This window comes from Eucyclogobius newberryi, unplaced genomic scaffold (genome assembly GCF_026437365.1).
Source record: "Eucyclogobius newberryi isolate DKJ021-1_F unplaced genomic scaffold, fEucNew1.0.hap1 SCAF_4, whole genome shotgun sequence".
Taxonomy (NCBI): domain Eukaryota; kingdom Metazoa; phylum Chordata; class Actinopteri; order Gobiiformes; family Gobiidae; genus Eucyclogobius; species Eucyclogobius newberryi.
In genome coordinates, this window is record NW_027316056.1 from 28,632,675 (window position 1) to 28,643,962 (window position 11,288).

At 45.4% G+C, this 11,288-nt stretch overlaps 1 protein-coding gene across 1 annotated transcript; it reads left to right on the forward strand.

Annotated features, from left to right (window-relative positions):
- Positions 1-4,289: 4,289 nt before the first annotated feature.
- Positions 4,290-11,276, forward strand: sgms2a (sphingomyelin synthase 2a). Its single transcript, XM_072462752.1, has 6 exons — positions 4,290-4,461; positions 7,717-8,210; positions 8,947-9,064; positions 9,808-9,961; positions 10,044-10,210; positions 10,532-11,276. Exons 2-6 carry the CDS (start codon positions 7,765-7,767, stop codon positions 10,715-10,717), a joined length of 1,071 nt encoding a protein of 356 aa, XP_072318853.1. The 5' UTR covers positions 4,290-4,461; positions 7,717-7,764; the 3' UTR covers positions 10,718-11,276.
- The last annotated feature ends 12 nt before the right edge of the window (positions 11,277-11,288 follow it).

Below are 11,288 nucleotides of genomic sequence, written 5' to 3' on the forward strand. Positions count from 1 at the left end.
CTGAAGCAACTGAAGCATAACAGAGAGAGCGGCGTGTTTCAAACTCACGAGTACGACTTATGGATCTATTACGGTGGGACCGGGAAGAGTTTGTTGTGTAAAAGAGCACGGTGCCGAGAGCTGCCGCGAGCAACCACCACAACTAGCTCCACACTCCCACTCCTCCCGCTCCACACTCCCACTCCCGCTCCACACTCCCACTCCTCCCGCTCCACACTCCCAGTCCCGCTCCACACTCCCACTCCTCCCGCTCCACACTCCCACTCTCGCTCCACACTCCCGCTCCACACTCCCACTCCACACTCCCACTCCCGCTCCGCACTCCCGCTCCGCACTCCCGCTCCACACTCCCACTCCTGCTCCACACTCCCGCTCCGCACTCCCGCTCCACACTCCCGCTCCACACTCCCGCTCCACACTCCCACTCCCGCTCCACACTCCCACTCCTGCTCCACACTCCAGCTCCACACTCCCACTCCTGCTCCACACTCCCGCTCCACACTCCCGCTCCGTACTCCCGCTCCACACTCCCACTCCTGCTCCACACTCCAGCTCCACACTCCCACTCCTGCTCCACACTCCCGCTCCACACTCCCGCTCCGTACTCCCGCTCCACACTCCCGCTCCACACTCCCGCTCCGCACTCCCGCTCCACACTCCCGCTCCGCACTCCCGCTCCGCACTCCCGCTCCACACTCCCGCTCCACACTCCCACTCCTGCTCCGCACTCCCGCTCCGCACTCCCGCTCCGCACTCCCGCTCCACACTCCCACTCCTGCTCCACACTCCCGCTCCGCACTCCCGCTCCACACTCCCGCTCCACACTCCCACTCCCGCTCCACACTCCCACTCCTGCTCCACACTCCAGCTCCACATTCCCACTCCTGCTCCACACTCCTGCTCCACACTCCCGCTCCACACTCCCGCTCCGTACTCCTGCTCCACACTCCAGCTCCACACTCCCACTCCTGCTCCACACTCCCGCTTCACACTCCCGCTCCACACTCCCGCTCCGTACTCCCGCTCCACACTCCCGCTCCACACTCCCACTCCCGCTCCACACTCCCGCTCCGCACTCCCGCTCCGCACTCCCGCTCCACACTCCCACTCCTGCTCCGCACTCCCGCTCCGCACTCCCGCTCCACACTCCCGCTCCACACTCCCACTCCACGCTCCACACTCCCGCTCCGCACTCCCGCTCCACGCTCCCGCTCCACGCTCCCGCTCCACGCTCCCGCTCCGCACTCCCGCTCCGCACTCCCGCTCCGCACTCCCGCTCCACACTCCCACTCCTGCTCCACACTCCCGCTCCACACTCCCGCTCCGTACTCCCGCTCCACACTCCCGCTCCACACTCCCGCTCCGCACTCCCGCTCCGCACTCCCGCTCCACACTCCCGCTCCACACTCCCACTCCCGCTCCGCACTCCCGCTCCGCACTCCTGCTCCACACTCCCGCTCCACACTCCCGCTCCGCACTCCCGCTCCACACTCCCGCTCCACACTCCCACTCCCGCTCCACACTCCCACTCCTGCTCCACACTCCAGCTCCACATTCCCACTCCTGCTCCACACTCCTGCTCCACACTCCCGCTCCACACTCCCGCTCCGTACTCCCGCTCCACACTCCCACTCCTGCTCCACACTCCAGCTCCACACTCCCACTCCTGCTCCACACTCCCGCTTCACACTCCCGCTCCACACTCCCGCTCCACACTCCCGCTCCGTACTCCCGCTCCACACTCCCGCTCCCGCTCCACACTCCCGCTCCGCACTCCCGCTCCGCACTCCCGCTCCACACTCCCACTCCTGCTCCGCACTCCCGCTCCGCACTCCCGCTCCACACTCCCGCTCCACACTCCCGCTCCACACTCCCACTCCACGCTCCACACTCCCGCTCCGCACTCCCGCTCCCGCTCCACGCTCCCGCTCCACGCTCCCGCTCCGCACTCCTGCTCCACACTCCCGCTCCGCACTCCCGCTCCACACTCCCACTCCTGCTCCACACTCCCGCTCCACACTCTGCTTCCCTGTCACAATCGTACGTTTAAAACATGCCACACGCTCCTCTGCGACGCCTTGAAACGGCCAATACATCTATGGAAACAGCAGGAGGACCGCGACCGTGTTATAATAATCTGAAAGTCCGCGATGACACGGAGCCAACGCCGTAAAGTGACAAAATGCAAAATGTTGAGCCACCGCTCAAAACACCAGCATCACTGTCCCACACACAATGTTTTACAAACTAATGTCTTATTTTAAGTTATGTGACAGGAACGCAAATGAATTCATAGCTACTGTAACTGTTTATAGTCTGGTGACAAGTTAATTAGCCCTTTATATTTATTCTTTATATATTCTTTTTATACAAACAGTTGGACTGGTGAAGTGAAATGTTGCGGTTTTGGGGAAACAAATTTATGTGAAATTAAGAATTAAATGTGTTTTTCTTAGGCAGAAACTCAATTTGTTATTTGTTTATTACAATGAACTATAAAGTTTATTTAAAAAAACGATTTTAATATGCTTTTAAATGGTTTACGGATTGTACAAAAAATTAACCGATTACTCGATTAATCGAAGAAAAAATCGATAGATTAATCGCTTACTAAAAGAATCGATAGCTGCAGCCCTACAGCTGAGTGTTCAAGACAGGTTTCCAGCACTATATGACATACATTGGAGTCTGAATGAGTGTTTTGTGTGCCAACTGTGACACCATTTGTTTGATTGTGTTCTCTGTTGGAAGATGGTGGCAGTCATGAGCATCTAACACATCAATCAGTTTTGATTTGCTGACAGAGTGAAATGATTCAAGTGCATTTGACAGGATCTCCCGTTCTTCTTTTGTCCCATACTGGAGGAAGCTTTCCTCCAAAAAGGGAGGGGAGAGGAGAAGAGGGAAATATTGCACATTATTCCAGCTAACTAGAATAATCTATATACTACCTGCCATTCCTGGGCTTGATATTCAAGTCTCCGATATGGAACTTTTACATCCTACCAAGGGTACATTTGCTGTAAACTCTTCCCAGAACTCGTAAAGACAATCCCGAAATGCACCTGAACCTTCTCCTTCCTCTAGCTTTCCATTGGGAAGCTTTATTTTGATAATCAAGTCTTTATGTAATATTGCATGGTCAGCAAAGGCTTGTAAAAGCTCAAAAAGTTGTCTCTATGACAAGCACCAACTTTGTCTTTGATCCATCCCATCCAGATTCACAGTTATACAGAGGCTCCCAAAATTACTTCACTCAGTGGAATTGTCATGACCCCACTGTATTTTGGGTTGCACTCACACTTTAGTTACCCCATTTTCATGTACCTCCATTGCCAGCTCATTTGATTGGCCCACTGTTTGATTGATGAATACAATTTCAGTTTCTTCACTTCGATCTATTTGAATAAATTCAACCTCAGATCCTTCTTCTGTTCTTGCTTGGATTGAACGATATTTAGTATACAGGTACAATCTGAGCATTCTTACTTTGTTTTTTTTATATAACTCCTCAACTGTGCTCTCAAGGTCAATCTCATTCTCTAAAAAAATCAGAAATGTTGCAGTAAAGGTCTTCCAACTTTAACAATTTACTCTTTCCATTGGGGAAAAAGAGAGATTCTGCCATTTCTTTAACCTCTCTCACCTTGACATGTCTGTCAACACACAAATGCATGGTACCACCTTTTAGTGTGCGTACCTGTTTGTACTGATTATCATCTGAGCAAAAGTGCATCCACTCAAGTTAAAGTCTTCTTTTCTTTCTTTTTGCACACTTGTTTCTCTTGAGCCTTTGAGTAGCTTGAATTCTTTTATCAATGCTGCTCGCTGAGATCTTACTTTTTATTCTACCCAGCAGATGACTCCTTGAAATTCCTGGCTGACTTTGACTGCAAAAGCCATCACTGCTACTCTGTTCCCAAACCGAGGAATCAACTTTGCCAGATCAGAGTCAGACATGAGGCAAATGACAGAAGAATCAATCTGAAAACAACAACAACAACAACAACAACAACAACAACATTAAATAAAATTATATATATATACGTGGGACCGTGATAATATCTCGTGGCCACGTGCAGATATAATATTTCGCCAGTGTCACCTGCGGGGCTCCGTAGCTCTCGCTGGGACAGACACCTTTAAATAGACACAGCCTCATTCAAACCTTGGCCGGTCACATCCTTCTCTTCTAGAGGCTCCGATTAGAGGGTAAAAGAAGCGCCGTGGAAGATTAAAGGGGGAGCCAGAACCCAACGGGATGCTGCCCGGGAGGAGGATGCGAGGAGGATGCGGGGCGATGTGGCGTCTCGGGGAGGAGGAGCCGCACCGCCGCCGCCTCTAGAAGTCGAGCGGCACCGCGCTGTGACGTCGCAGTATCCCGTCCCGACGTGAGCAGCGAGCGGCCAGGCCACAGCGCGCAACCCCGGGGAGCAGCTGCTGGAGGCCCGGAGGAGGCAGGTGAGGAGGACGCAACACGTGCCATTACACAACAAACGGACGGAGCCGATGTGCTTTGCCTGGGGATTTTTTCATCTTTATTTATTTACATGACATCTGCGGATTGTGTGATGTTCTACGCTGTCGGCAGCTTTAAACAGGGATCGATTGAGTTTATAACATCACTACAGGGCTAACTTTTCAGCCATTTTATTCTAGCCTTTATTCTAGCCCATCATCACGATCTTAATGCTTCATGGTTTTGTGAAAAGTTACTGTACTAGTGGCATGGTGGACGTACAGTGCACGGCTCTGCCTTAATCGGGCTCATTTGTGCGTATTATTGTCCCAACCTAATTATATCTGCTCATGCTTACTGTTGCAGGGACAGTGATGAGGAGAAATAGCCACAATAATAATGGACAAACTGAATTGCAGCTGGCTTTTGGCGGAAGACAGTTATTGATTCTTTAAAAAGGAAAGGAAAGCCACAAATGAGCTAACAAAACATGACACGTTCGAGATTTTATGATGATCAACAACAACATTGGACTAACATTGTGATTGCATTAGATTTGACATCCACATTTTGTTTAATAGTTGGATTCAGTACAAAATGCAACATCTGAGAAGAATCTGAAATATAAACTACAAGAATCACATGTTTGTAGAGGTCTAAACTACAGGGTTATCAGGGTCTGTGATTTTCGATTCTTTGCAGAGGACTTAACGAATAGCAGTCTGCAATTTTCTCATTCGAATTGCAATTTCGATTTGATTGTAGGCTATATATTGCAGCCCGATTACTCTCTCCCCAAAGATCTGCAATATTAGTTTCACCAGCCAAACACCTCTGCTAAATATGCCAAAACATTGTGATGTCATGTCAAACCCATCAATGGACTAATGTTTAATTGAAAATGCTGTTTTATTTAAATGAATGGCCTTGGGAACCTTTGTGTTGGACTTGCTGAACAAGCCGCAGTCGACAGAACTGAAACAGCGTAATTAGAGGGTTTGCAGTGACCTGTTGCCCCACCCAGTAGTCTAATGTGGAACATGGTGTTTAGCTCTGTATGTGGGGTTACAACTACACCCTAAAAACCTTCTGCTTCACTCAAATTACAAATGGCTGCCCTGTTATACACAGCAAGAGTGAAGCTGCTATTATCCACCCAATGTGGTCAGGCCTTCCAAAGGAAAGACGAGTGGAGTTCTATTTCTCCACTTGAAGACTACACTTTACCTCAGTGACATTTCTCGTTCCAATGTGAAACAGTGCAGCGGTTTATCATGTTTTAGTGTTTGTAAGTTGAATAAAGCTCCAGATAGCGGTATCACGTATCAGTTGTAGCAGTTCTTCATCAACAGTTATTGAACAAAACATCCTAAACCAGGTTTTGATGAGTAAAAACAGCTCATATTATATTGCTGCACTTCTGTTATCTCTCATCTTGTTCAAACAATGTCATTATTGGCTTAGTTAGATATACAACTTTACAGGGCTGAACTATGTGGCTTATTTTTGTCTCTTTGATGAAGACAGCTCCACATGTTGTGCTCTACAAAATGAGTGACTAGCTCTAAGCAGCATGTTATTATGAAGGGCTCAAAATGGACTCAAAGCTCTGTCCCCTGGAGTAAAACACAGCCCTCACATCTGGGTGGCTCTTCCTGAAATAGCACCGGGGAGTGGAGCCAGCCAAGTTATCCATTACAGCCTGTGATCAAGCGAAATAAAGTTTTTCTTGCCAGTTTCCATCACCACCCTTTTCCCATGGAGCAGGCTGCTGTGGAGAGTGGGAAACCGCATGTACTGTACACAAGGGAAGCACATGCGCACGGCCTCTCAAATGGAGACTAATGCAGACCGTGCACTCACAGGAACATTCTATGATGGACTTCAGTTTCTAAGTGTAGATTATATAAATGCACAGTTATAAAGCTGTCTTTTCTTACACTACACAAGTATTATGTAGTCCATTGTCGGTTCACAAGGGTAATTGAGGTGAAGCGACAAATAAGAATCCACTATAAAAGAGATCTAAACTATAAACCCTCAAGTCTGAGGGAGACAGGTTATAGACCGTACCAATATATTTGCAGGGAAATAGGAAAAAAAACATGGCAATACATTGTAAAATATTTGTAGCTTGTTTTCCATATTTAGTTTTTAATATTGTAATTGTTAATGACTAAATGAATGAATGAAGCTTTGTATGAAGTTTCACTAAGTTTCATTTGTTTCTCCTCCTTTAAACCTTGTGATGTGATGTGAAGACCAATTTAATAGCTGTAATCGGCAGATTGTAACTGCACCTGACTCATGTCTTTTCCCTCTTTGCTGCAAATTCTTCATTCTTTTATTGGAATTAAACTCACAAAAGATATTCCGTTTTCCTTTAGATTTCTTTATTAATTTTAAATTAATTCCCACAACATAAGTCACATTACTGGGACTGGGACCATAGAAATCTTCGGCCACGTTGTTTCCTGTTAACTCTAAAACATACAGATTTGGGTTTTTTCCGATTATGTAATAAGCTTTTTTCCTGTGCTCAATAATATTTTCCCAACATTGCGTTAGATGCAACTGATCCGTTCTTGCCCCAGCATTACTCTATTTCCAGCCCACTATTTGATGCTCCAGTTTAGTCTCAGAGTAAATCAGCCATTCTCTATGTATCCCAGAAGACATTTATTGTGGTGCCTTTCAGGCTGACTGGAAAATACAGACATCCATTAATGGAACGCTTTTAGGTACAAGAAGCCTTTTAGCCTTATGACAGAAAATGGCTGTAATTCTCTGTCAAGTCATTACCTGAAAAAAGATCCAGCATTTTTTCTCTTCCATTTTGTTCATTTGGCATCGATAATGTACAGACCACACAACAGCTTTGAGTCTGTGCCATGCATGCTGTTAAATGAAAGGGAACGTGAACAAACAAAAACTTCCTAAACTAAGGCATACAGTTCCATAGGTTTAAAATGGAAGGGTTCAGACAGCAGGATCATGGTTTACTGATGTTCTTTTCTATAACCACGTCTGATTGATGCTGACCGCTGCAAGCCATGACCTCAGTCCTCACCGGGCCATTTAACAGTTCCTCCTAACTCAAACTCTGAGGACAAGAGTTGATCTATTTCATACCAAAAATAACAAAGCCATGACAAGAACTCATAAAACCTTTTTATATCTTGTCAATCTATTCCAAAAGTGGACTAGGATCATTCTGCTTGGTTTGATTTGTGACTGAATGTTGTTTTTTTCCTCAGTGACCTCATACCAAGTCCAGTCTCTGTGGATGCATAGTGCGTGCAGCTATGGCCACACCGGGACATGGGGACCCAAGAGCCACCGCTGCAGACAATCTCAAACCTGGAATGGAGACCACAGCTGTAGTCAGTGTCAAAACCTGTCCGGTCCACAACCCTGGCACGGATGACCAAAAGAGGGGTTTTCGGAAGGGCCTGGGACGGCACAACGACTATGTAAAGATCCCAGTGCCCGACACCAAAGTCAACCGTCTGCCCATGGAGTGGTGGAAGACGTTCATCGCTTTCTTTTACGCCGGATTCAACCTGGTCCTGACCACAGTCGTCATCACAGTGGTGCATGAGAGGGTTCCACCCAAAGAGAGCAGCCCACCGCTTCCGGATAAGTTCTTTGATTACATCGACCGGGTGAACTGGGCGTTCACTGTCACGGAGATAAATGGCATGTTGCTCCTGGCCATTTGGATCATACAGCTATTCTTCTTCCGATACAGGCAAGAATATGTGGCTCCGTTTTTATTAGGAAATATAAAGCTATTACAGTGGAAGGATTTTATTCAGACAAAAGACATTTTCAACACAAAATAATTATCTTTATTATACTATGCAGTCTTGTCCTGATAAAGCTCAAGATCATTCTTAATCTGTTCAGGAAAGTAGGGATGGTTTGATATTGATTGTTTGAGCCGATAATCACTGTAAGATTTTACAATCCATTGCAGGGGCCACACATTTAGGTTTCGCAATGGTAAAGTATAGAATTAGTATTAGAGTAGTATATAATATTTGCTCAAACGAGTATCTAGTTTTGAGGCTAGTTTTATTATTGATTAGTATCTGATTTCCGATACTTTTGACAACTCTATCACATACACTGCCTGCCTGCTATGACAATAGAACTGATTTACTATGGGTTACAATAAAAAGGGAGCAGCTGGGTAAAAAATGTACAATGTATTGTATTTAGATGTAAAACTAGTCAAAGGTGTAGAATTATTCAGAATCAGAGACAATCACATTTTATTATAATGAAAAGATTCTTCTAAAAAATATTATGTTACAATCATTATTTTTTTTTGCAATTTTTGAAACAGCAGACCCAAGGAGGTACATAATGTATATATAATGTGATATACATAGTCATTGGTATAGAAAACATTTGACAAATATACTGTAGGTTTGTTGCTGTCAAACATGGATTGATTGTTACTCATCTCTTTCCATTTGCAGGTCCATAGCCCTGCGGCGCTTCTTCTTCCTAATGGGCACGCTGTACTTGTACCGCTGTGTGACCATGTACATCACCACACTGCCTGTCCCGGGCATCCACATGACCTGTGCTCCTAAGGTGAGCTCTGAGTCCTCACCGAAGAGCGGACTCAGCTGGTGCTGCCCTGTTATGGTCTGCCCTCGGGAGCCATTTTATATCATCACACCACAGCTATAAAAACAAGCTATTTTGACAGTGCTGCCACAGCAGACTAACAGGGGCGCATCGTGGCTCCTCTCTTCTTCTCCCTCTTTTTTAAATTTAGTTTTTGGATGATACAAAATAAACACTAACCGAACAAGACAGAGAGCAAAAAGACAATAATAAAAAGAGCACTTTGTTAAATGTCAGCTCGACATACAATAAGTCCCCTTTAGTACGTGTCCCATTTGTCCCAATGTCCAAGTTAGCCTTTCCATTTATAAATGTCCAATATTATCTCAGTCCAGTACTTGACAATCGGCTCCATCCATGTCATCTATCTCCTTGTTATTGCTTTTTTGCTGCTACCCATCTATCATTTCCATTATTGGAGTGTTACATCCAAGATACATTGTTTTAAAATCAAGGGGAATGTCAGTATTGAAGACCGTTTGCAGTGCCTCGTGTATCCTCACTTCTGAACATAATGATTACAGGGAAATGGTTCAAATAGTTTTGAAAATGTTACCTCTGAATATCACAGGAAAGAACTTTTAAAATGGGCAGTTGCCCATCAAAATGGAAGCAGGACTACTTTGTATTTTGCTTAAGGCTGTGGAATATTCCATTGTTTACTTCCCAGAACTAGCACTGTAACTGTAGATTCTCTTTTCTCTCAGTTGCACGGAGATTCTCATGCCAAGCTTTTGCGAGTCCTGCGCTTAATTTCCGGAGGAGGATTGTCCATAACAGGCTCCCATCTCATGTGTGGGGACTTCCTGTACAGTGGGCACACCGTGATGCTCACCCTCACTTACCTGTTCATCAAAGAGTGTACGTCCCAAAATATACAGCCGCTCCTCAGACCTCAAAGTGATGTTGACATGACTGTTCTGAACTCTTTGCCTTTGTCCAGACTCTCCGCGGTCGTTCTGGTGGTACCACGTGATGTGCTGGCTGCTCAGTGCGGTGGGTGTGGTGTGTATCCTCGTGGCCCATGAGCACTACAGCGTGGATGTGGTGGTGGCCTACTTCATCACCTCACGCCTCTTCTGGTGGTACCACACCATGACCAACTTACAGGTTTGACTGGGGCTCGACACTGGATGGAAGCTTATGATTGAATATTATAACACTGAAAAAACTGCATGTTTAATTAATATCAACTAAATAGTTTTGTGGAAAATGTATGCCAAGAATGAATTCCAAAGTGCAGGTAACACAGAATGAGAAATGTTAAACTTTTATGGGAATTGTGGGAAGTTTCAAAGTTAGAAATTGCACCATCTGCTGGCCTTATTTATATATATTATATTACAAATTGAACTGATGAAAAAATGCCCATGCTATAATTAAACTTGTAAAGCTGTTTTTGTACTAAATGTTCATGCACTGTTTTCGCAGAATTTGAAATGCTTCCCCAACAACTACCTCCAAAACACTTGGTGGAACCCTTTTTTCAACTTAATGGAAAGAAACGTCCAAATCGCTGTGCCGTGTTCCTACAGCTGGCCCATCACCTGGCCCCCCGCCTGCCTTAAGAGCCCCTGTAAGAAGTATTCCATGGTACAGAGCATCAGAGAGGAGTGACCACATCTCCATGGTCCATCTTTAGAAAATCAGCACATCAGCATTGTACCGTTTATATTATGTATATGAGAGATGTTCCCAGAAGTATTCTAACAATCACTGTTGTTACCACAGAGCATATGAAGTTTTTTTTCTTCCTCATGAAAAGTTTCTAGCACCTGACAAACTGCTGTATTTTAGATGATTGAGATCTTCTGCTGAAACGATTTGTCTTCTCATATTAGCTCGACTGAGAAGGGTTACCTCAAGATAATGTACTTATGTCACAAGGTGCCTTAGTGCGTTGTCACTTATCAGCATGATTTTTATCAAAACCAAACCAATCGTAATCTTTTCTTTTTTCTTCATTACTATTTTAATATTGTTTATCTTTGTCAATTATTTAATTTGAAGTGTCTTGTGGCTTTAGCCATTTATATGTGTGTTGCATCACATAGTGAGTTTTACAGTTGTGGTGTTCACAATGGTGACTTTATTTTAAAGAGCATCATGTTATTTATCCAAAATGCTTGTTTTATATTTAAAATATTTCCATCAAATAAAACGGTGAATGATGTAGTCTTTTTCTTTT

Excerpts from the sequence above, each read along its gene's own strand:
- sgms2a (XM_072462752.1), top strand. The coding sequence starts at position 7,765 with ATGGCCACACCGGGACATGGGGACCCAAGAGCCACCGCTGCAGACAAT. Across the intron at positions 8,211-8,946 it reads CTATTCTTCTTCCGATACAG|GTCCATAGCCCTGCGGCGCT; the intron begins GCAAGAATATGT and ends TTCCATTTGCAG. Across the intron at positions 9,962-10,043 it reads TTACCTGTTCATCAAAGAGT|ACTCTCCGCGGTCGTTCTGG; the intron begins GTACGTCCCAAA and ends GCCTTTGTCCAG.